We start from the raw sequence: 26,678 nt of genomic DNA, 5'->3' as shown, positions 1-26,678 counted from the left end.
CAAAAATAACCTGTATATATAGTGAAGCTCCTAGAAAGCAATTTATCTTCCCTGGAAAGCTAAAAGGGTGAGTCAGCCCTGCCAGGGTGTATTCAAAAGCATCTCAGTGGAAAACAAGAAAGATGCCTGTCTTATCTATCTGCCATGCATGTATGACATCTTGGCTGGAGTATTGTGGCTGAAATCAAGTGACAATTATTACTAGGTTTTGTACAGAAACCAGGTCTCCCAGCCAAGAATCAGCCCTGGTAAGATTAAGTTTTATATACTAGTATTCCATCACACCCCCCCTTCATTTACACATTTATGTGTAAAGTAAACTCATGCTAGTCATTAGCATTGACATATTCATGATATTGTGAGTCTGTATGCAACGTATTGTCATTTTACACAGAGCAAATATCCTCTGTTTCACTTATTGTGGAACAAATCATAGATTCTTCCATGGCAGAAGAGTTGAAATCACTGAGGTGGGTGGATACATAGCTATATGGATGTATAAATGGACATACATAGTCAGGACCATCTCCACATCCCCATTGAAGCCAGTGTGCAAAGCTTTGCCTTCATGAACACACTGCTAAGCTTTGAAGTCTCTATCTACACAGCCCACATCTTTCCAGTCCTAGAGGGATGATCCCCTCGCCATCTCCATCTGCTTGTCTGCCACACCTCCAGGTTTCTAGGACATCCCTTTCCCAGGCAGACAGCTCCTGTGAGACTTCCCTTGCTGTCACACAGAGCAGAGTAGGAGATACGACATCAATGTTTACGGGCAGAGGTTAGTTTTTAAGTACCAGGAAGATGGAAATGGCATGAAGCCACGACCCTAAGAAGACTTCTGACCTCTGGCAACATTTCCACCTTCCATCTCCAAACCCACAGCTTACAGAGGGGTCAAAATATGGCAAAGAATGAAGACAGTGTTACTATAACCTTCAGGCCCTTCTAAATGTCCCACATGCTGGTACATCAGGAAAGGAGAAATGAAGAAACTAGATGTTTTCCAGATATTCCATGTGTTTGCAGCCACACACAGGCAAAGAGAAAGAAGGAAGGGGACTGATTGCTTCGTCTTTGCTTGTTGTTTGCACACTTGTCTCTCGTGATGTATCTCCTTGCCCATCCTTGGAAAAGTAATCACATAGGTTTGTATTTTGGATGCCGGGATGGAGAAATCAAGAAAGAACTGACTGTTCCTTTAAAAGCTCTTTCAATATTATCTACTCTGCCATTTTCTACAGATCTCCCTTTCCTGGTGTTTCTCTGCCCACCAATATATAGCTTGTATCAACCTCCTTAATGTTCACCCTAGGATCACGCTGCTGTACACTCAGTCATCACTGATATCCAGTTCCTTTCTGTCCTTATCTAGGAGCTCCTTTTAACAGGACACCAAATCCCAGAGCCCTTCCATTCACATTGCTGTCTCCTGGTATTCTGAAACCTACATGCCACAAGTCCAGATTTAGGATTTACACAGCTTTTACCAAAGGAGACATTAGCATTGGCCAGGGCCTTGACATCCACAGGACCAGTGATAGTTATCAATAAGCTGCTTCATAACCCAACTTCATAACCAATGATACCCAACTATTAAGATAGATAAAAAACTCAACCCATGTTCTTCATGCAACGATAGAGGGACCTAAAGTCATTCCTTTCTCATGACACATGCATTAAGGTATGGAAATCTTTCCTTCAATTTACTAGGTGAATTAGCACTGAATCAGCTTGTGGTACTTGTGGGGTTAAGACGCATCTCAGTCCATACTCTAACCTTGACTACAGCAAATGCATGTTCCTACTGATGTTACTCAAAGTCACAAAGAAATGTAGGCACCTGACTCCCATTGGATTCACAGGATTGAGTCACCTTAATGCTTTTGTGAGCTTGACGTGACCGGATTTGTCTCAGAGCAGGCATTTAAGGAGCAGAATGCATCAAAGTAAACTACACCAGCTGTCTCCCCAGAAGGAGTAAAGCATGGACACATGAGAGAGAGAAAAGGCTTTCACGCCTTGGGAAGTGAGGAAGCGATTTAGCACAGAGAACAGCTTTTTATAACCCAGTTAAATGGTGTGAAGACACCTGGCTGCAGGATGGCATTTCTCAGTACAACCTGTCTGCGAGGTGAGGAAACAAACAGAGTTCCTTTTTATTCCTAGGATGAGTATGGTGATAGTGAGTAAAACACCCTTGAGAGAAAAAAGTTTAATTCAACCCTCTGAAGGCTTGCGCACAATGGTTCCCCAGGGTATAACCAGCAGGGTTTAAGCTTTCCAATTTCAAATCCTGTAACAATGGAGTTTCCACCCTTTCCTCTACAAGATCCTCTCACATGTAGGAAATCTCCTCTCCATTTTATGGTGCCTGGAATGGAATCAGCTGATGATGGTCAGGCAGATGGATGGATTTTATTCACTTGTCTCCAGTGACTCAGAAGAGGGGTAGAAAATAATCTAAGCTAGACCTATTTAGATATTTTCAGGATGCATTCGCAATAAATCCATTATATTCTGCTCACCTGCTTTCTGACTCTCCCTTCTATTTGTCACCCTGTTTCTGCTAAGCTGATGGTCAACCAGGGTGCCTTCTACACCGTGACGCTCCAGTGGTTAAAAGGAGAAAGGCTCTCAGTACTCCCTGTGCTGCCTTTACATAGAATCATAGAATGGTTTGGGTTGGAGAGGACCTTAACGTCATCCAGTTCCAACCCCTCGTCGTTCTGTTCAAAGCACCCAAAGCCTCAGAGGCAGGACTGGGTTGCAGTATGCCAAGGCAGTGCTTTTATAGTTAATGTCAAGAGCATGTGTATATCGTGGGTTATGGCCCAAATGTGTGAGGGCACTTGAGTGCACAAGGTCTGTGTGGACTGTGTTGAAGGCCTTGGGTGTCTGGTACAATCAACATCCATGCTCTTGCTTCATGCTGGATCCTGGTGCATACTGTGCTGTCAGTTGTGCCTAGTCTCTGTCTGGGAGGGAAACAGTTGTGTCACTCCAGAAGGAGCCAGCCAGCAGGTGTTCGCATCAAGGGACCAAAGCCTGGAAATGAAGCAGGAAGGTATCCAAGCTGACAGTGCGCATCCACTCCCAAAAATAGACCATGCTGAAGAAATTCAGCAAAGGGACCAGGTGAAAAATTTCCACTGAACTATACTTTGATTAGAAAAGCTCATTCAAAAAAAATACGTGGTTTCTGCTGCAGATGGGCTTAGACAGAAACACAAGCCTGGATATCACAGCGCTAAAGAGAAGGTTTATCTAGGCTCAAACTGTGGTTTGTGTGGTCCTATTTGGGGCAGTTTGGACAGTTTGATTGCTATGTGAATTGTTTTAAACACCTTCAGAGTCTGAATCCCATGGGCAGGTAATGGAAACCTGAATTATTGATCTCTCTCCCTCTCCTTTCCTTTTTCACCCTCCTTATTTTCTTGCTTGCTTAGTTTTGGACTCTATGAAAATGTTCAAGGAATTGTTATATACATCTGGTGGCTCCAGAGATTAATAACGTCCCCATGAGGGCTGGACACGTTTGCTTCTGCTCTTGCTGCAGCCAAGGGCCAGACTTGCTTCCCTGAGATGTGGCACAGAACCTCCCCAGAGTCCAGGCTTATGCAAGGTCTCTGGAGCCATTTCCACAAGAAACAGCATCTTGTGTCCTGCAGCTCCTGTCCCATTCCCTCCATGGGAACACAGGGCTGCACCCAGCTCAGGTGATGGGAAACATCCCTGCTTCTCCCCAGCCAAACTGCAGGCAGGGATTCTACAAGCCCTTCCACTGCTGGTCTCTGAGGTCACCTTGATCTTTCCCTGTTGCACCTAGGAATTATAAGGAATTTTGTGCTGGAACCATCAGTCCATAGGCAACTAGACTGAGGCCCTGTCACTAGCTCAGTATCTGCCTGTGCTCCTTGCTGGTTTGCCCAGGGTTTTTGCAGCCAGCAGGATAACAATGACAGGCTCAAGCCCCAAGTCAATCCAGTCTCTGAACCTTCTTTTTAACCTGCCTGTTAACTTTGAGTCTCCTCTGGTACCTCCTTCTGGTAATGACTGCCAACAAATACCACGAAATCTCTCAACCTAGTGATGACAGAGCTAAGTATCAAGTAACTCCCTCCCTGCTTGATGGTAAGCTCAGGGCTGTATTTGTTCTATCATTATTATTATAACTGTTATTATATTTTAGTTTCTGTCACTGGAAATGGGGGCAATTTATCTTCTGAAAAAGCATTTGCAAGTTCATCGGAGTCAAACATCCCCAGCAATTAGGGAAAGCAAGCCACTAATTCCCAGTGTCTTGGAAAGCTGCTTAGAAGGTGGGCTTTGCTATTGCAGCAGTGACCTTTCCCACCCAGAACAGCCCCAGGCTTGATCACTGCAGGGGTGGGCAGGGGAGGGCAGGTGTGGGGCTGAAACCCAGGGTGGCAAGAAGAGATACTGCAAGGTTTGGTAAGGTGGGAGGCTAAGGGAGGGAGAAGACAGAGCTCAAAGCAGAGGGAAAGGAATGAGAGTAGAGGGAGGAAGAAAGGAACCAAAGGCAGGAAGAGAGGTAAAACCTGTGCAAAGCCAAGGCACTGAATGGAAGGGAGGCAAATAAATAACAAAGATGTGATACAGGTGAAGGGAGAGTGCAAAGGAGAGAGAAAATTACTGATCCACATCCGAAGAGTGTGACAGCGGGAGATACCAAAACAGGCAGCTAAGTAGCCGAGCAGGGTCCCCTGGAGCAGGTCTGCATGACTGACTGTGCCACAGCTGAAAGTGGTGCTGGCAGTGCCATGCCACCTCGCTGCACCACCCTAGCTGTCACTTCCATGAGTCCTGGGCTGGCAGTGCTAGCAGTGGAGAGGCTAAGTGCCTATCAGAACCTGAGAAGCTCTCCAGAGAAGACCTGTGTGACACAGCTTCTTTCACCCAAGAACCTGGGCTTGGCTGCTTGATACCATGTTCTGTCTGTATAACTTCAGTGCTTTCCAAGCACCATAAAACTGATGAATCAGGGCTGTGATTTCAGCTGTCACTCCGTAATGTGCAATGCCCCTCTCCTATCCTTCAGGTAGGGCTGTCACCAAAGCACAGACATGGCTTTGATTGGAAAGTTCCTTTGGGGCCACAGGCAGCTGAACACGAGACCCAGTAGCCTCAGGGCTTAATCACTTATTCTAGAGACTGGCACTGAGCTATGGGAAACGCACATGTGGCTTCAAGCCATTTTGTTTCTTACTTTGCTCCTCCACTGTATACAGCCCTATTGAAAAAGCAGGAGAGGAGAGGCAAGCCTGCAGTACATGCTGCTGTAGACCCTTTGTGGACACCGTTAAGTGAGTGTTAGAAAGACCTCCAGCCAAAAAAAAACATGTTGAATAGATGTACTAGCGAAAAAAAAAGCCACAAGTGTTTGGATTCACCATTTATGAGAGCTAGTATATCACAGCCACATTTAAGTAGTCACCCAGAGCTTCTCCTAAGCTTCCTGCTGTGGGAAAGTTGTTCTTTCGCTTTTCCAATCCCATCTTTAAGCTGTTATTAAAAAGGGGCTTCAATAAGCTTCAAACATCTTGGTCATGAAGTCTTTTTCCCATTCTTCAGTAAGGAAGCCTTAAAGCACTGCACATTGTAATGCTTTTTCCCCAGGCACAGAGTTTAGATCACTCCATAGCTGCTGCATCTGCAGCACAGCCATACTGTACATCCCCTTGTGGAGGGCTTTGCTCAGCAGTCCTCCTGGCAGAGAAAGCGAGGGAAAAGGGACCTCTGGTGAGGATGAGGGAATCGGTGGGCAGGCAGGATGCACAAAGCTTATTCCACTTCTGTATGCCCTTCTGCAGATGTGATATGGAAAGCGAGTTTTCATCCTGAGAAGGACTTGTGTGTCTCTGGAATAGGAGCCTTCTTCCCGCATGATACCATGCAAAGCCAGGCAGAAAGCACTGGGAAGTATGCACAGATGACCTAACACCAGGGCCAGTTCAGACAGCCCAGCTTTGTCACCCACTGAAAAGCAAATCATTATAAATCTCCAGGGTCCTCCAGGCTCTCCCTGCGCACTGCAGCAGGGCTGATTCCCTCCATCTTTAACCTACCCCACAAGAGCACTGCTTGTTACCAGTCTGTGGATGTTTCCCCCAAAGCTGATTCGCTGGGTTTCTCTGACAGTTGATACCTTTGGTGAACTGAAGAGCTTTTCAGCCAGCCATCTGCATCTTGTCGATGTTGAATCATAGAATGGTTTGGGCTGGAAAGGACCTTAAGATCATCCAGTTCCAACTCCCCTGCCATGGGCAAGGACACCTCACACTACACCATGTCACACAAGGCTCTGTCCAGCCTTGAGCACTGCCAGGGATGGAGCATTTACCACTTCTCTGGGTGAACTGTTCCAATGCCTCACCACCCTCACAGTAAAGAACTTCCTCCTTATATATCTCGAGAACAGCTTGTTTCCGCTCTCTTAGTAACACTCCTTCATATATCAATAGCTCTCATACCATCCTTCTTTGCCAGATGACTCTTCCCTGCTCTCTTAAGCCCTACTTAGAGATCTTACTTTGGTTACAGAATTTACATTTGCTCTACAGAGGGATGACTAAAACGTCTCCCCAGCTTTAATGAATAATGAAACACTATACTCACAAAAATAATAATTAGCAATATAGCTAAAAATAAATCAATGTGCGGATCACACTCCCAAAGGCAGTAGGAAAAGCTGCAGCCATGAACTTAGATGGTGCTGAAAATAGCTAAGCACTTAGGGGAAACAAAGAAGAAAAGAAAGATGAGGGGACCTTAGGGATGGCCAGGTGTCTGACATCAATCCACACAGGTTGTTGAACAGAATCCTGAGTCTGCTCCATTTCCTGTCAGCCTCCCCCAAATGCTATTCATGACATTTAGGAATTAGCTGGGGTTGTCAAAAAGTTGGGTAGCCGGAGGAGGTGGGATGAGAAAGATGGAGTGGAAGGATCCCAAACACTTTTTCAGAGGTTCCCCAAGAGTTTCCATCTGGCTCCTAATGGTGAGCTTCCAGATGAAGGAAGAGAAGAGCCAAATGCATGAGGATTTATGATGATGGCAACCGCTATTATTTCTACATCCTTGCGATATATCTCCCTTGTGGTGCTGGGAAAGGAAGCAATGAAGCAAGCAATAGGACTCAAGACAATGGATTGTGCTGAACACAAGGAAAAGCACAGGCAGCACACTGGTTTACACAGGAAAAACAGTTGATACTACAGGAACCAGATAGCTTTCTCCTAACGCCGTCTAAAATATAGAGCTATTTCTTTGCAGGAAAACATAATTCCTGGTTCTTCAGGAAGTCACAGGACTTGCCAGTCCAAGCTATTGACCCATTAACAATAAAACAATAAGTCCTTTATAAAACACATAGCTAAGCAAATTATAGGTCTGCTCAAACGAAGCAAAGATTATGGTATGCAAATACCTACATTATGTGCCCAGGTTATGCCATTAGTTGTACTCTGCTTTTCAGATGAACTGGTCCCTCAGCCACCAAAATAGATGCAAATCATGCATGTTCCATTACAATGAATGATTTTAGAACTATCTAAAATGTTAGCCCAGGAGTGTGGATTTCTTTTTCTTTTCTTTTTTTCAGTAACTCTTTCGTTCTCCCCAGTCAGAGATAGGAAATCATCTTGTGGAACTATCACAAAATGCATGTCACAAACACACACACACATATAAACACAGTGGAGTAAGTGAGCAATTTGCAAGAAACCCATTGCCTTAAGTTAGTTTGCATAACCAATTCACTAAATCCTGCTGAAATGAAAGCAGAAATGAAGCCTAGATGCAGAATATTTTCAAACAGATGAAATCCAACAGGACTCATTTGATCCCTTCCAGAAAGAATGAGTTATGATTCCACAGACACTTTCTGTGCTCTCTGAATTCAGTCACTAACTCAAGGTTTTGGGATCTGCCTAAGCCTTAGGAATATCTGAGAGTACTCAGTGTAGAACTGGGGCTTTCAGGTAACTAACATTTTGATCTCAGTGCAAAGCAGAGGAAAAAGGTTTCCACCTGTATTTTGCTTTGGTTGCAGAAGCAATTATTTTGCAGCCTGAAGAAAATATAACACATTCCCCCAAGATGCCTGCTTTCTAGATTGTATTCTCACAGCACGTTACAAACACTCATGAATTATTAACACTTCGGTATACATTCCTATGCCTCAGCTCTAGTGGCTCAACATAAAACTTGATTGAAAGAAGAATCAAAGGGCCAGGTTTTAAGGAACGAATGGTGGGATCTTGACAAATGCCTGCTTGCCTTAATCCAATTGAAACCAGTGTGAATTAGGCACCAAGGCTCTTTGGAAAATGCTGCTAGGCTCCTGCCTATATATATCTGATTTGTTAAGACACTTCTGTAAATTCTGTGATACCACCCTGCCACTGTTTGGAACTAAGCTTGTAAGTATCTGCTGAAGAGTAAAACAAAGGAGCTTAAAGAAGACTTAAAGTGTTAGTAGGAAACTGGGTATTTGAAGCTTAGGAAACTCAGGGGTATAAAGGTATTACATTAAGATCTTGGTCCAATTTTCTGCAGTTCAAAAGTTAAAATGCAGGAGGGAGAGGCTTGGTGAAAGAGAACAGAGGATCTCAGCTGACAGACACCTGTCCTACAGCACTGCCCTGCCTTTGCTGCCAAGTTCCTTTGTTATCCCGGCCCATACTTTTCACAGCATGATTTCCTGTGGCATGTTCTACATCTCTGAGTAGCTGCCTTCAGACACCTCGAGTCTGATTTGGAGCAGTGCTGAGAACTCAGAGCGGCAGCTGACAGTAACGGGAGCTGTTTTCAGATACGTGCAATTGAATATAAAAATCTACTCATAAAAGTCAGATCCTCTCTTCCTCAAATTCAGCACATAAAACTGGGGAGTCCTGCTGACCAAACCCCATCTTTGTGCTTCAGTTGCCCATCTGCAAAACCGGAGTAAAAATATTCAGTTATCTCCACATGGGTGTTGCAAAGATTTACTAAGCAGTGTTAGGGATGTGCTCAGAATGACAAAAAGCCCAGGAGAAAATGAGCATTTCTGATTTCAGAGCAGAGTTGAATAGTATTTATTGAGTGAAACCATGGGGTCACACGCTGACTTATTATGAGAGAACAAAATATTGAATAACTGCTCATTAAGTGAACATTGTCCATTCTGTGGCCTAAATGAAGTAGAAATCCCTGGGAAGAAAAATCAGATGTGTTCCTGTTATTAGAAGTGTATGGAAATACATTGACTAGAGGAGACCACGCTCAGGTGGCACAGGCATTTCCAACACCGGCTAGTTGTTTAATACTTGACTTAGCAGCCTTAGTAACTTCTAACATAGTTTCTCTGTGGTCCTTTTCACACATATACTACCACACATTTAGCTGAAGCATAAATCTAGTTTATAAAATCATAGACTCATAGAATGGTTTGGGTGGGAAGGGACCTTAAAGCTCGTCCAGTTCCAGCCCTCTGCCATGGGCAGGAACACATTCCACTAGAGCAGTAATGTGGGACAATTCAACTTTTACCCCTGAGATCTTCCTCCCACATGGAGATACTGATGAAAAAGCAGTCCCAACATCATCAGTGTGCTGTCTGTAATATGATGTTCCTTCCTGTGGGAGTCATGCTTCAATCACTCAGTACCTGCCTGTGGCTTCAAAGCCACAAGTTGGCCATCCTTGAATTAGGTGAGGCAGGATTATCAGTGGAAAATGAAACATTTTTCTTAGCAAAAAATAGATTAATAGAAGGTAAGTTTTATCTGGCAATTTAATGAGTGCACAATTACTGCATCAGGGAAAAGCCCCCTAAAGATTTAATCATTTAATATGTACAAAAAGCTACTGAACAGAGAACTACTTTGTTCAAAGGATCAGTTATATCCTCGCCTAGTTTTCAAGTGACTCAGTGGCTACCCTGAGACATCAGAGCTGGGATGGCAGGGGTGCTGCAGGGCAGAAGCACAGGGCATTAGTAAAAGTGGAGCAGAGGAATGACAGAAATCCTGTTCCGCACTTTGCTGTGCTCTGTATAACTGCACGCTGCTCCACTGCCACCGGCAGCAAACTGGCCTCCTGTTTACACCCCACTACTTGAAACCTGTGCTTTTTAAACCCAGTGCCCATCTCCAATTCTGATTAGCTTCTCCAGGCACTTCTGTGCTGCTCACACACAAACTCCCAAGCAGAAGAATCGCTCTGTATGGTATCCTCAGAGGTACTCAGCACGCCCTGCTGTCTGCTGCGCCTGACAGCAGGAAAAGCTGAGAGGCAAGTATGCAAGAGAGAAGTTGAAAAATTACAGGTTGGGGATATCAGCATTGATGATACTGTGTGAAGCTGAGACACAGTGAATCATATGTGAAAGATGGAACTGAATAGGGCTGGATCTGAGTAGGAAGAGGAATGAGGAGCACATTTTGCTCTCTGCAGGGACAGGTCAAACCCTCAGAAGATAAAGAGAAGCAAGCAAACCCTGTGCTGTGGCAGTGTGCACTTATTCTGTAACAAAGCCAGAAGCAGGGGCTGACCAGGGGTGGGTTGAAACCCCATCTGATCTGGGAGCAGAAGGGACTACAACATCCCCACCACATCACAAATGCTAACACAAGACCTACATGTCCACTACCAAACATGCACCAGGTTTGATCACACCTTCACTTTGCAATGAGATCTCTTTCTTCCCTACACTTGATAGCCTCTTCTCTTCCATTCTTAACTGGCAGAGGGACAGTGTCCTTCCTGAAGACTTGCCAACAGGACCTCCTCTTTTGGCCGCCTCCATGGATCACTTTGTGACCATCAACTCTGCATCAAACAGCCAGATGTTTAACTCCAAAGGAGCAGGAGGAAGGTCTATTAAGTTGTCATGGAGGGCAACCTCAGCAGAAGGTCCTCAAAATAGGAGACAGGGTATCCTCATAAGACATAGACTTCAAGTCATAACTAACAATTAGATTTGGTGGGTTTACAGTGTCATTCCATGCTGGGACACCTCAGAACAACAGACTTTGGGACACCTCAGAACAACTCTTTTTCAAAGCTTACAGAATGTTCTTGCTATATTTCTCCAAGAATTCTGAATCTCTGTACTGGGATTTCTTATTTCCATTTCAGGCTCTGCTAAGAAAAACTCTCCCTTGAGCATATTAGACTGCTTTGTGCCCCCCCCCCGGGAGTAGTAAACTGTTTTCTGGAGGTAATTCATGGAAACAGAGGCCTAGGAGTCAACGTACCAGTTCATCACCAGAGAACATATGGAGCAATGGTGGGAAAAATTCCCACCCATTCTTGGCCAGAAAACTGTGACCCATTTTGGGCACAGAAGGTTTGAGGGAGGCAATAGAGACACTCACAGTCTCCACAATAACAACAGTGTGTTCAGACTGGGGAGAAACCTCTGGTGTATGACTGCGCATCACCCAAGTTCTGGCCTCTTCTCAGGCTCCCTGTTATGCCCAATCTCAAGGACTTGACCTCTTTCTTAAGCCCATCCTGGTCTGGAGCTTACGTTCCAGACTGTCTCTCCCATACACAACCTCCCCACTTGGAGATCCTTCAAGGCAGCAGCCAAGAGCCTAAACTTCATGAGAACGACACCAAGCTCAGGACATAAGGACCTATGCTACCATAGCCCTGCTTGCTCCCTCAATGCTCCAGCTCAGCCCTTCCCTGGGAGAAACTCCCATGGAATCCTGCAGGCAGATGCACTCCCACAAGCACAAAGCAAATGGCAAACAAAGCAAATGAACTATTTGCACTTGTCAAGCTATTTCTTCCAGGTAAGGAGCAGGGAGGGAAGAAGAGAAGAACAAACCTGTACTTTTCCTGAAATTTCTAGATTCATTCATCATGTGAATACTAGTTTAAAAACTATTGGTTGCACACAGAGATAACAGGCAGAATGACTTCAGCTGATAATTCCACTTTCTTCTGCGCCTCAATTTCCACGCATACAAAAGGAGTAATAACAAGAGTGGTAGGCTTGATTGGTTAAGCATCTAAGCTGACATCTTCGGACACCAGTGACAAGTGTAGTAGTAGTTCCAGTGATAACACATTTGGCCCCTTTATGCCCAATTCTTTTGCAACCCATTGTTCATAGGCACTAGTACAAAGGAGCTTGACTCAAATTACATGAAAAGCCCAATTTACAAGTATCTTTCTGGGCACATGGCAAAGGCTGAAGCAGAAAACGTAAAATGGAGACTACCTCTGAAACTTTGCTTTGACTTCCTTGTGCATATGCCTTATAATAGCCTTTATCATATCTCCTTTTTATTCCAAGTCTCCTGCACTCCAGTTACTATAAAGGATAGACAGAGCTCACTGAGTGGGTAGCAATTTGGTATTTTCCGTTATCTTAATGAATTTCAGGCATGGCAAAGTGCCTTATTTGCCACACATCATTCAAACCCATCACTGAATGCGGAATACTATTTCCTCATGGTGTTATTTGGCCATAACATGCTTCAGGAGTCTTTATGGATGTTCTCCCAGGGAAGTAGGTGGGGTTGTTATCTCTGTTTTACAGGCAGTGAAATGAGACACAAAGAGGCTAAGGTCCAAATGGCCAGAGCACCCACTAATTTTTGGTCGCTAATTTGCAATGCCTTAGATTAGCATTTCCCAGCCCTGTGGGCGTTGAGAGCAGAACTCCATACAATACCAGCCCTGCGCTTGTGCAACTCAGACCCCAGGTGGCTCAGGCTGAGAACCCAGAAAATGAGAACACACCAATTAGTGGCCACCCATGGAAAACCTCATTTAAGTGGCTTTTTCATATCACATGGGAACTCGTGGCAAAAGGCAGGAAAGCGCCTAATTCTTCAAGGCAGCATTCAATTGCCAAAACATGAGACCATTCTTCTGGTTTTGAACAGTCCCTTGCCTAATTCAATACATAACCTTCATCACTGGCAGTAAATGAAATAGGAGATCTATAGAAAACACCTTCGTTTATGGCAAAACTCATTCAGTCCCTAAGTATATTCCATTTTGTGCACTGAATGAGACAGAGATCCTATTGAAAAAAAAACCACTATACACCAGCATTTGATCTTACAATTAAGGACCACATCATTATGCCTATACATGAAAGAAGATAAACTAAAAATGGACAGGCAACTCTTAATTAATTCTGTATTTTAAGCATTTGACTTTGAAAACTCAATGTATGCTTAACAAAAGTTTTCAATCTCTTCTTTTAAATACATAAACTAAAAAGGAAGAAAATAGGAAATTTCATCATTTGAAATCAAAATGGCATTCTCTTTCCTTCCATTACAAAGGCACAACTGTTGCTTATTAAATGGCGTTAAACTCTTTCCACTCAAAGCTTTATTCCTCCGATCTCAACAGATACAGTCAAATAACAAATTAAAACCTCACAGTGTCTATTTGAAGAAGACCCCCACCAAGAAAATTCTTATCCAAACAGGGAAAGCACAGAAAATTTGACTCAGTTGAAAAGACAGTCTTTGACTATTACAATTTATCTCATCCCCCAAAAGTTAGGTAATCCTTACTATAGGCAGGGTGTCTTGTTCCCCCTTTTGTGTTGTGTAAAGGCTTTGGAATAACCAAACAAAAGATATCTTCCTGAGAGTTGTATGGACTCAGCACATGATAATGGAAGATACCATGGGTCAGCTTTAGTTCTTCTATATTCTGATGCAGCAATAGCTCTTCCGCTGCATGAAAATATATCTAGTGAAGGTGAATATTATATCCCCGCATGTTTTATTCAAGTATTCCCAACAACCGCTGGGACACATCATAATGGGAGCAAAGGAGATTAAGCACTGAAGGTGAGTGCTGGTAGGGTTACGGCACTCCAGGTGGGAATTTCTGAGTGACTGCCATATAAATGCTTTGAGACAGTTCTTGTGAGGCAGGTAGAAGAAACCACCAACTGATAAATCCCTTGTAATAATTCTCTCCTGAGTATGATGATAAAGCAACCTCAGTGTAGAGTTCCAGCAGATGTCCATGTTCAGAAGATGAATGTTAGAGCTAAGCATAGGAAGAAGGTGAGATGCCTTGAAGAAAACAGTCTTAAATCCACTAGAAAATATGGGGAGAACTGGGCACCTCAGCATCACAATACACCAAATAAATGCCTTTTGAACCTGCCTATACCAAAGACAGAGTATCATCTAAACTCTTTCAGTTTAAGCATCTTGTTCTGGTTATCAAGGAGGCATCTTCTGTTCTGGACTCCAAGCCCTGAATCCCTGCCCAGAAGGAGACAACTGTAGTTCCTCTCTGACAGCATGCAGGAGATAGTTACTTACCTAGTATCTCAGTGGAGAGACTAGCTTCCCTGAATTATGGGAGATGTTCTCTCCAGTATCTGAAAAGATCTCAAGTCTTAAGTTTCCTCCCACAGAATACTGTAAGCTGCTCCTAGCTTTTCCTACTTAAGCTCTTAGGCTTTTTTCACGGAAGAATTAAATAAGCATGAGGCTTATTTAAGAGAGAGCACGGAAGTAAATATAGCTTTGTAGCATACTGGTTAAGTACTCATCTTCAAGAGGACAGATTGGGTCCAGTCCTTGCTTCAGTGAATATTTGATATTAATCATACAAAATAGTGTTAAAAGCATACAAGAGACCACTTAGTCCATCCTCTGCTCCAGAAGTACATCATACAGCCCTGCAGTGATTGAGGCTGATATAGTTTCCTCAATCTGTTCCAGTGCCATCACAATCCTTTTAGACTCTTCCTAAGTTCTAGTCTGAATCACTCTGATGTCCCATTAAAGAACACTACTTGTTTTATTCCCCCTGGGCAGGAAGAACAGATTATTCCTGTTTTCTTGCAGTTGCCACACTAGCATACTGACCCCTCTCAGTCTTATTCCTTTTAGGTTAAGCAACCCTAATTATTTCAGTCTTCCCCTTGACCTCCAGCAGTTCTCACTATCCCAGTCTCCACTCTACCTCACTGGACCACACTTCCTTAGAGTACAGTATGAGACTAAGGCATGACATTCAGTACATGACTAAGGCATGCCATTTCAGCTGAGACACGTGCTCATCAGAGCTGAAGTCTTACAGACTATACTCCCCTTTGCACAACAAATGTAAGAGGACATTTTCCATTCTGACATTAAAATGATGTTCTAGACTAACACTGAACTTGTGGTCCTCTAGAGACTGTCTCCCCTCCCGAAGGATAGCTAGCTGACTTCTTGGCTCCATTAATCATTCCCATGGAGAGCACTTGATATTCGCTCTGATGCTGTTCAAACCAGGTCCTCGGTTTGACAAGTTTGTCTTGAATTCCAGTAATTTCCACCAGCCTATACCTGGTTCGTGCCACCTGCAGAGCTTAGAAAACATTTTCTCTAGACAGCCATCAGGTTGAAACTAAAATGTAAAGTACAATGTATTTAATGGGAACATGAAACACCAACAGGCCACAGCTCAAACTTGTGGCAATTTGCTTGATAGAATCTTCTGTTTAGGTAGAAAACCATCGAGTAGGATTATCTACACCAGTTCTGCATCAATGCTGTAATGTTTTCCTTTGGACCATGTTTCTTTGGTTCAGTTATGATAAAAGCCTGTGAGATAATGTCAAAATCCTTACAAATGACAAGGTATGACAACTACTTCCTCTGTACCCACAAGACTCGTTATAGAAGAAAGCTAAATTAGTTTGACATGATCTATTCTTGACAGATCTGTGCTGGCTTCTAATAATCTCCTTTATTTGATTATTTCCACCATTTTTTTTTTCCAGAAATGAAGTAGTCTGCAATTTCTTATCTTCTCCTTGTTCTTATTCAGCCTTCTGACACCTCATCCAGCCCTCATGAGTCTTCAAAGCAGTCAAAGCTCATGGTTCAGAGACTGCTTCCATAAGATTTGTAAATAAGCTAGGATGTAAATAAGCCACCAGTACATCGTGACTTGTTCTGCCCTTTTTCCAGATCCTGCCCTTCTTCCTTTGTGGCTCCTATTAATTGTGTTTTAGGGGAAAAAAAAATATATATATATATTCACCACATATCTGGGTAAATACTTTAGTCAGAATGTTTGCAGATAAAAGGAAGCTAGTACTTTCCCCTCCTCTTGGATGCATCGTGTGCAGACACTTGACCTGTGTACTGTGACAAAATCACCCATTTTGGCTGTGCAGGGAAAGCAACTGGAAGAACACTTGGTTTATGGATCCCATGGTAGCTTAGCTGTTCAGGAGGTATTGAGCTGGCCATTGCTTTTAAACCAACCTAAGGATCACCTAGGCATGCCAATAAGCAGCCTTTAAATGTTTAGGGGACTTTACAGGTGACTTTAGGCACCTCCACAGTTAGAAAGGAAGGAAGTTCTACAGCCTATGACAGACACCTTTAAGAAGGTAGCTCAGCTTCCAACAACCCTTTATTTCTCAGTTCAGAACAATGGTAAAATACTGCGATACATTTCAGACTCCTCTTGTCAGTCACACCCTAATTAAAAAGCAATGGAATTCTACAAGATAAGGATAAGGCATTGTCTTATGGTATCTCTTCCTGAACTGTGGAATGAAGAAAAAAAAGACCACAAAGAAGAATTAACTGAACTTTTAAAGGAAGATTTGTTAAAAATTCCTATAAGCCATTAGGGCTCATTTTGCATTAATTTGTCCATTCTTTTGTCTTCCACAGAGTCTTGTACACTAGCATCATAATGGAGGGTTCTTTTTGCTGCATATGTAGTTTTATCAAGTAAGAGGCAGCTTCAGGTATTGATTCACATATTAACTTTGCTAACTAACCTCTGGAAGTTATCCACTTTCCATTTACCTCATGGAGTCCTCAGCTTCAGTTCTTCAGTTATTGGGGGTGGGGATCTTTTTTCCTTCTTCCATTTGTCCTTTCTTTGGGATTTAATCTCTTTCAGCTGCTATTCTGACTGGAGTTTAAGGAAAGGCCATTTACAAGATCCTGTGCTTTAGGTGGAACTGGTTGCATCCTTATCATGCTTTTGACTGCAATTTTAGTGGCAAACATCAAACACCAATTGTGAGTGTCTGTCCTCAAAACTCTGTGTAGGGCTTGAAGTTTCTCTGGGTCTTACATGGGAAATGGAAGGGTTAAAACCACTGGTTTTCTTCTTTGATCAGGCAAAGTGTCCATTCTGGCAGGTCCAAATTCAGCCTGTGCAATCCGGGTCCTTGCAAGCTGCCAGCCTGACTACTCCAACATAACAAGCTAGGAATGAAAGCCTTAGCCCTAAGAAAGGTGCCCCAGTTCTGTGGAACAGAAGCACCATTTCAGTGTAGATCTCCAGCCTATGGTGAAGTGTTCCTCCTGAGTGTCCCTCCTTTTGGCCCAGCTTCTAACAGCCACTTTGTCTTAGTTCCCCATCATTATTTATATCCACCACTGAATATCTTACTGCTAAAGCAGACAGAAGAAAGGATGATACAAGGAAAACAACAGTCAGTTGAAAACCATTGTGGTTTACATCCTGCTTGTTTCAATTTAGAATAATATAAATGGCTGGCATCTTGTGCAAAAGAGCAAAGCATGGTACCATGCTGCCCCAACCTGCCTGCCCTTGAGTACTTAACATTGCAGATTTATAAGGTCATTGGATACTATTAATAAAAGAAATGGATTAGACACCATTCAATAGTCTGATGAACCAGATGCCTATTGATAATAGTCTTAACAATTACAAGAGTAATTGAAACTATAAATTAGACCTCACCCATTGTTAGAAACCACCCCCATTCATAAAAACACCCTGAAGTTCCTGAGACCACAATTTCACTCCCAGGCAATTACGGGAAGAGTAGAATAAAACTAGCTTCAGAGCTAGGTTCACATCCAAACACACTCCCCTGCATCCCCAAATTTTCGAGGCATTCAAGCCATGTGAGAAGGATTCTTTTAGAGCCCATTAGCTTTACTAATCCCCAGCACTTACAGAAAGGTGTACTCCTACCAAGAGAATGTTTAAATATTGTGAGATGTCCCAGCTCTCTATAAATAGAGATATCCTGGAATTATGGCTGGAATTAATTCAAGAAATTTCAGAACATGAGTAATGAATGGGACTGACATTTATTGGTTATAATTCAAATGAATATAAGTACATCCTGGCTCCCCTTTCAAGGCATCGAAGCCAACCAACCCCAGTGGGAGGAAGGCAGGCTCATGATATCTTCTATTGGACCAACAAAATGGCTGAAGCACAATCTGTCATCCAACAGTGGCATTAGCATCCAAGGGACAAGCCCAGATAAAGGAACCCTCAAGAAATCAGGAAAGGTGATACTAGCCTGTACCACATCCACCGCTCCTATAGCAGCCATACTCTTCCCCAGTTAGGGCTGGGAAACATTTTACCTTTGCTAACAGCCATAAGTGATAGGTGAAGATGCACCACTTTGCTGTCTCAGTCTATAGGTGCACATCTGCAACAGCTGCTCAAGTGGAGGAGAACTTGGGAAGTCACAAAAGCAACTGGAAGTACAAAGTACCCATATAGTTTTCCAGCTTCCCTTCTGACACCAGTGCCAGGAAAGGTGAAGGAATAAGACCCCGGGGGTAGTGGCTGATGCTGCCTTCAGGAGTCCCCAAGAAGCACAGCCAAAAGAGGGTTGGTACCCAGCTGGAGGAGAGAAGCAGCATCAGCAGGACTGCATGGTCAAAGGAGCAGGAGGAAGACGACGAGCAGAACAGATGGGCAAAGGAGACAAAATGAGTAACAGGCAGAGACAGCAGGATCAGCAGAACTCCAAAAGTCCAAATTCCTTTTGTCACACTAAAAACAAATCACTATTTTCATTACACCCCATACACATATTGTAGGTTGCTACAGGCTGGATCGTTATGATGGTAGGGGAGGAGTTAGCAAACTGGTGGACAGCAGGGAGAAAACTTCAGTTGCAGACCTACTCTCAGGCTCGGGCCCATAGTAATAAAGCCTGGGTCTGGGAAGAAAATCAATGTTTTCTGTTAAAGGAACTCAAGTGGCTAATAAACCTCCCAGCACTGCAGGAGTGACTGAGGATGAATAAAGCAATGCTTCGCTTTTCTAAAGCACCTCTCACCTGAGGGCATATGAATCCTTGTTTTTCGTTTCACACACTTTTAGATTCCAAAGTGAAGCAGCATCTTGCAGAGGCAGCCATGACAGGCAGAGAAACTGTGCTTAGTTCAAGTCAGAAAGCAGGTTAATAGCACTGCTAAGAAGAGAAACCTGCTCTCCTGGAAACAATTCCTATCTACTAACTACTGGCCTGTGGTGCTGGCAACCATGAAAAGCCATGGAGTTTTACACACATGCTCGGCAGGTGATAGAGAGAGCCCTAAGGAAATATAAACACCTTCTCCACGTGAGGCCATCAGAACTCTGAGGCTACATGTAACCTCCCGGTGTGCTCAGGAGGATCTTAGAATTATAGAGTAAATGAATGCGGATGGATTCCAGACTCTGGCTTTGGACTTCAGATGCTGAAAGGTGTTTCAAGCACATACCTGCTCTGGTATTCCCACGGCAAGGTATTCTAGTATGTCCACCAGCAAGGCATATGCAGCTTCCACTGGGCCTTTCTGGATGATTGACCTCTTCTATGGGCTATTACTGGGCTATGGTTGCTGCCTTACAGGTGGACACTGTGCCTTCAAAAGGCAGATGCAGCCAGGTAGGGACTGCTGACAAATCTATCCCTAAGACTTGTCAGACTCATAGCAAATAGGGGAGACACATAGTGACTTCCAACAGGCATCAACACAGAGATCTGCCACCAAAAGGTTTCCCATCCTCATGTCTTTAGCCTGGAACTGTCATCAGAGTCATCGTTCATTCTCAAATCCAAATAAAGCCCTCCTTTTGTAGGGAGGAAGCCCAAAGCAATGGAAGAGATGTTAGTCATTTACATGCAGGAGGAGGGGACATCAGAAGAGTGGTAGAGAAGGAAGTCCATGCAACTCATGGAATGAACAAGTGGTAGCCAGTAATGCAGCACCAGCCTACTGGGAGCATGCAGAGGTCTCAAGTTATATATCTGTGGTGCTTCTGCTTCATACTATCCCAGCCAGAAGCAGAGGGAAACTTCAGACTATGCCTGCTGGTTTACCTATTAAAACACCGATCCCTCAGCATGTACATGCCTGCTTGATACAGAGTAGTCAGAGCCGCTTGCACCCCATGTCCTCTGCACGTGGAGCAGATGGAGGTCATTGAGAGGACCACATGCCTCCAGCTGGTATACACATCCCACATGTGCATCATGTAAGACCATCAGCCTCCTTTCATCTTGCAATGGGCAAAGGACCCAGCTCACCTTCCCAATAACACAAGAAGACCTTGCAACTTGGTAGCTGCCAGCAGTGGGGAATTCCTGCTTTCTGGGAAAGGGGAAGAGGGAAATATGGCTACTAGATCCTGGGGTGGCATCACAGAATCAGCTGGCCTGAAATGAGAGCGGGCTTCAGGTGAAACCTCTTTGAGCTTTCTCCTTTTAAGTCAGTCAAGCCTGGAGGATGGGTCTGTCTCATCCCTCATCCCCAAGCAACTTCCATCCTCTCATGCATGGGCATGAGCAGAACTTGGAGCTAGAGCTCATTTTCTTACCCTGAGGCAAAAGCAGCTCTGAGATCATTTGGCCACCCTCAGCATTGGGCCAGGACAAGCCCTCAGACAATACATGTTGGTTCCCTCGGCTGCACATGGTACACAGCAGATACGAGATTCAACGCATCCCTCTCAGCAGGGATGTCTCTACGTACTAGTGAGTGCTGCCTGACAGAGTTTTTTGCTGGGACTCTCATTCAGGAGCAAGTGGCAATAGGCAATTCGGATCAGCAGACTGGTTTCTTTCCCACTAAGCATTACCATTGTCCTTCTCCCCCTGGAAACTCTGCCTGCAATTAGTTTCCTAGGAGGGGGCTTGTCTGTGCCATTAAGAACAGTTACATTATGCGATCTAGGAGAAATCAATGTCTCTAATAGTCTGCAAAGGCAGCAGAGGAGGAGGACGGGGCAATGGGTGTTTCTCTGGAGACATGGTTCTCTGGAGAAAGCCCAAGGGTATGGCCACAGGAAGAGAATGAGCAAGGACCTGGAGTAATTATACTTCCATGCAGCAGCAATTGCTTACTGGAAGAAGCACAAAAAGTGCTGGGTGCCTTTCGGAAAGGTGGAGGCAGTGGCGAGACTCTCCTGAGGCGCAGATGAAATGACTCTGCCTTCCAGGCAACGGTCTGTAGTGATTTATGCCACACTGGCAAGTGGAGGGAGGAGGGGCGTGGATGGACACCTTTCCTTTAAAACACCCCTTTTTCCTCTCTCTGTGTTTAAAGGCAAGAGCATGGCTCACAAGTTTTGAAGCATCTGGATTGTGCGGCATAATGAAGTTATTCTAAATGAGGTCTGAGACATTTTAATATCCTGAGGCGAGGAAAACCTTTAACTCTGTGTGCATCTTCCCCTCTCTCTTTTTCTCCATTTCCTCCTTCCTGCACACCTCTGCAGTTCCTGGAATGACAAGACACCTCACACTGGCTGGCTGTAATCTCTACAATAGTTCCCTAACGCTTTCTCCTCCTTCTCTGATTGCATTAAACCACATCTTCAGAGGTACAGCCCTGTTTATTCATGCTGCTCGTGTGGAAGGGGAAAGAAACGCAGACTGCCTCTTCCCCTGCTTTGATTTGATGGGTGTGGCAGGTTCAAACCTTTGCAGCCGCTTGCTCTCCAGCGCTGGGGTGAGGAGGAGAGGATGGAGCGGGAGGGAAGCTGTCGGATATGGCTGGTGATGAATGAGACTCATCTCACCCACAAGTGGGAAACCTGCTTGCGGGTTATTGTTTAATCACTCATGCAATCCAATACTGAGCACATACCCCCATAACGTCCATCTGTTCTACTATGCGGTGCATGCAACACTTGCATCTCTAGCCACCTATCTAACGACCCAGCCCTGCATATTACTGACTGCATCTCTCACTGCCAGTATAGGCTAAACCCAATTCTGACCCAGCCTTTCGGTTCTGCCGCCTTTTAGCTGAGCATTTTGTGGGTACAGATTCAGAGCTGCAATCAACTGTAGGCAGAAATGACACCACCAAGCTATCTAAATCTCTCATGGGTGGGCACAATCAGTTACTTCATTCTTCACGTTGGCATCTCACCCACAAGAAAGAATAATCTGCAAGGTATTGAGAGTGTGAACTCATCTCTCTTTGAGGGGTGGGAGGGCAGACGCACACAGGCACACCTAGACACAAACGTGAAGAGGTTCCTTCCACACCCAAGCCTGCAATTACCACATTTTGCTGTTTAGCTGCCAGAAAGGCGGGACACCAGGGGCTTCCCCTGCAAAATAATTTGAGGAGAGCTCTCTTTATTTTGGGAAGGAAACTCCTGCCCGTGCTGAAGAGCCCATTCTATCTTTCTCTCTCTGTGAAAGGTCTAGGTGGGGACAGAGAAAGAGCACTAGCTGAAATCATCTCCAAATTCAAGCTTCCTCTGGTATATCCCCAGCTTTGCTGAGCGAACAGCTATGCAGCCAGCTTGGTGGCTGTGCTGTGTGTTCAGGTATAGGAGCAGGAGTTGGGGCTCTGAGCCTAAGCAGCATCCACCAGACATGCATGGGCTGGCATGCTCAGGTTGCATGGCTGCAGTAAGGATCAGGAAGCATGTGTGAACCAGTGCCTGTGTGCTTGTGCATGTATGTGTAGTACAGACGTGAGCGAGGGGGATGTGTGCTGCACATGCACGCGCAAAGGGGTGTGTACCATGCGGTGGATTAACGTGCGGAGTGGTAAGAGAGTGCGACCAAGAGACCTGCATGCCATGCAGTTCTACATGTGTCAGAATGCAAAACGATAGGGGTAAACCCCACAAGGGTGTAAAGAACAGATTCAGGAGCTCTAAAGCCCAACCTGTGCTGGTATGGGCTAAATCATCCCCCTTTACCGATAGCTCTCTTCTGACTCTGAAGAATCCCAGAGCTACCTACTTGGTTTTAAAATGTGCTGTGCACCTCCACCCACTGCTCTGTCACTGCCTCCCTGTCTGCCTTCCCTTCTCCTCCTCTGCTCTTTCATCCCATATCTGCCAGCAGAACGTGCTTTGCTGGCTGGCTGCAACGTGTTCCCCCCCCCGTCCTCCAGCCATCCCCACCTCCCTCCTGATTTTGTGAGCGTATCGTTAATTGTAAAGCATTTGAAAGACCTGCATGGGGGAAAAACCAGAGGATGACGCAGGAGCTCATTCCATCCTGTTCACCTGCCCCTCCCCAGTATTGTACAGAATCGCTCCTTCGTTTGCTAATACACTCATCTCCATTCAGAAACACACTTTAACCTGGGTTTTCTTTCAGCGCGATGCTGTTCTACTGGAGTTACTCACATCTGTGTTAGGCTATTGCTCCAGCATACTGCAGTGCTATACTGTAAGAGATACAGACACGTATGCATATAGAAAGTAACCAGTATGGTGTTGTACCTAAGTTTTGAGCTCAGAACAAGAACCAAAGCTCCTTGTCATTATCCACGGATCTGCAATCCGGGAAAGTTGCCAAAATGCCTTATGAAGATATTCCTGCCTCAAAGTTCCAACTGCATAAATCCAGCATCCTCCCAAGGAAGTGCAAGAGGTTCAGCCAAAATAGGCTCTCTTAATCAGGAGCAGGTTTGGGTTTTCACACAGAATAAAAGGGGGAAGGGAGAGGGGAGAATGATCCAAGTAGCTTTTTATCAATTATCATTTTGCACATAAATAATGTGGCACTGAACACTAGCCACCACCCAAACCCTGTCATCACCCCAATTCCCTTACAGCAAAAGCCAGGTGGTACCATTAAAGAGAATGAACTGGTTTCCAACAGGTTCACACCAGAGCTGCACTTATCCCACCCGAGTTCGGAGCTAACAGAGGCGTGGTCCTCTGTCTCTTTACCAGCTGGTGCACAGTTGTCTAACTGGTTGTACTACGAAGGTACAGCAAAGGGGGTGACTCTCCCCCTCCCCTGGCTAATGCTTTTGTTAGGAATTAATTGCATTTTTCACTATAGCATAGGTCGGAAAAGAAAGCTTCAGGTTAATTCTTGCTTGGATTGTTGTAACACAAAAACAGGAATGCACCTGTGCTGCGAGCACATGCACATAAAGCATCTCCCATTCATCGGAGCCAGGAGCAATAGCGAGTGTGCTGACCAGGGATCAAGGCTCACTGGGCATCCTTTCCTTGCTTTTGGCATAAGATGAAGAATTGCTTCCTTTATCTCCAAGGTAGAGCCAGATCTCATCACGTTTCCTGCCAGCCGCACTACCCCCCCCCCCCCCCCCCAGCATCCACACCCTCAGAACCCACAGACAGAAAATCTCAGGCAATACAAGTGCCCACTATTAAAAAATAAGAAGAAGAATAGAGGGGGGATCCTGGTAGCTCCCCAAATGTGGACGTAGGCCACCCCCCTTCCCCACATCACCAGCCCCGAAAAGGCAAAACAGTCACATTGCAGGGTGTGAAAAGAGCAAGATGCTGAAGGATCGCAAAAGAGACGCCTGCCTGCTGAAAGCAGATGAAATTTCCTCCCCCAGCCCTTACCCCAGCCCCTGCCCCAGCCCCTCGCATGCTCAGGCAGCCACGCGCCCCACAGCCAACCCGGAGATGTCTTAAGAAACACACAAAAAGGAATCTTCGTCTCTACCTGTTTTGTTCTTCTCATACAGCACAGCATGATCGTATTGTCCCCTTCCTTCCTTCTTCTTCCTTCCTTCTCCTCTCTCCTTTTCCTCTTCTGCCTCTTATCTCTCCCCCCCACCCTCTCCGCTCCCTCCCTCCCTCCCTCTCTCTGTCTCTCCTCTCTCGCTCACACACACATACACTCACACACACACCAGGGCAGTTAGCGGCAACTGTAAGGTCCACAGCTATTGCTCATCACACATGCACACGCTGCCTCCCTCCCTCCCTCCTTCCCTCCCTCCCTACCCTTCCCAGAATTGTTCCAGCTCTCCCTGACTCGTCACCTCCCCACCCCACCCCCACCTCACCATCACCCCCCCCCCCCCCAAGTCCCTTGCCAGCCTCATGAATAATTAAAACCTCCAATCTGGACCCAATTACCCAACGACTTCCCCACCGCACAGAGGAGAGGGGACACTGCAGGCTGCGGGAGGGGCTGGGGGTGTGACTGGGACATGCAGGGTGAGGAGGGGACCCAGGCAGGCTCCTGACACACACACACACACACACACCCCCCACCCCAGAGCACATGGGCACTGCTATGTGTATGGGGTTTGTGCATGACGGGTGATGGATGGTGTGGGGTGGGCATGGGGGGAGAAGAGGGACCAGAGGGTATGTGGCATGCACAGGTGACTGCGTGCTGTAGGTGGGAGCTGCGGGCTAAATGGGAATCAGGGAATATGTTAAAATGGCTGTGGAAAGTCCCCCTCCCCCTCCCCAGCACGCTCGCAAACACATATGTAGGTGTTGTCTTCTTCGTACATGAAGGGTTGGGAGACCTTATAGCAGCCTTCAGTACCTAAAAGGCACCTGCAAGAAAGCTGGAGAGGGACTTTTTACAAGGGCAGGCAGTGATTGGAGGAGGGGGAGTGGGTTTAAGCTGAAAAAGGGGAGATTTAGATTAGATATTAGGCAGAAGTTCTTCCCTGTGAAGGTGCTGAGGCACTGGCACAGGGTGCCCAGAAAAGCTGTGGCTGCCCCATCCCTGGCAGTGCTCAAGGCCAGGTTGGAAGGGGCTTGGAGCAACCTGGTCTAGTGGAAGGTGTCCCTGCCCACGGCAAGGGGTTGGAACTGGATGAGCCAAACCAAGTCATTCTATGATTCTATGAAGGCATAAACCCTGTACGGTGAAGTCATGACAACTTTGCCCCTTGTTCCCACAGTCCATCCTATAGACTTTCCACAGGCAGCAACTATGATACTCCTGCAAAAGAGCTTATTTGTTCACAATAGCTTCAAAACCTACAGAAATCATCCCTCTTGCTTCTGGAGAGACCTCAGTTAATTTCAGCGTCTCAGTAATTTCTGTGTCTATTGATTACTGCCTGAAAATTGTTGTAACCTAGTATGAGGAAGATGTGTGTGTCCATGCTCCCAACTACCCTCCGTGTGTGGGGTAACAGATCTGGATGGGTTTCCATGTAGAGAAGGGCCTGAGTGAACACTGATGCTCAAACACACAACCAAGCACATGTCTTGAAAGTTATAACAGTGTATATATGAGCAGGATAGCTATCTCTGTCACTGTTAGAACATATTCCAAGACAAGAGTTAAACCAAAGTATGGCAATGTTGAGCATGTTAAAAATATAAAGAGACTGCTGGATTTTTAGGATTTAATATACCAGAATTCAAATGTAGCTTATTTTATTCACTGTGTCTGGGAGGCACAGTCAGATGCTGTTCTCTTTTTTAGCACTAATGTCACTACATCAACTTCTCTGCCACACCACGGAGTTACTTCTAATACATTTTTAATGCAAAACTGCCCTCAAAAGAGCAAAATTAAATGTCATAGGTTATTATTAAGGCCTTTGCTCTTTAAATATCTCCATTTGTACATTATTAACACAACTATTCACGCACATGTGCACGCTTATACAAATAAATGTGTACACATATAGCTATGGTTTCTGGAATACCCCTCAGCACAGACTCCTCCATAA

The 26,678-nt window shown here is 45.0% G+C and overlaps 1 protein-coding gene across 1 annotated transcript in view; it reads right to left on the bottom strand.

Annotated features, from left to right (window-relative positions):
- GAP43 (growth associated protein 43) overlaps positions 1-24,930 on the bottom strand; it is a 57,816-nt gene extending 32,886 nt beyond the window's left edge. Inside the window, exon 1 of the mRNA XM_062632631.1 lies at positions 24,692-24,930. Within this exon, the coding sequence (XP_062488615.1) occupies positions 24,692-24,721 (30 nt within the window). The 5' untranslated portion in view covers positions 24,722-24,930. The remainder of the gene's footprint in view (positions 1-24,691) is intronic.
- Between the last annotated feature and the right edge of the window lie 1,748 nt (positions 24,931-26,678).

The sequence above is a fragment of the Pezoporus occidentalis genome, unplaced genomic scaffold (assembly GCF_034315485.1).
Source record: "Pezoporus occidentalis ecotype Australia unplaced genomic scaffold, CSIRO_AGI_Poc_V1 ctg111, whole genome shotgun sequence".
NCBI classification, from domain to species: Eukaryota; Metazoa; Chordata; class Aves; order Psittaciformes; family Psittacidae; genus Pezoporus; species Pezoporus occidentalis.
Note: the sequence above shows the minus strand (reverse complement) of the source record. Positions and strands in the feature narration are given on the sequence as shown.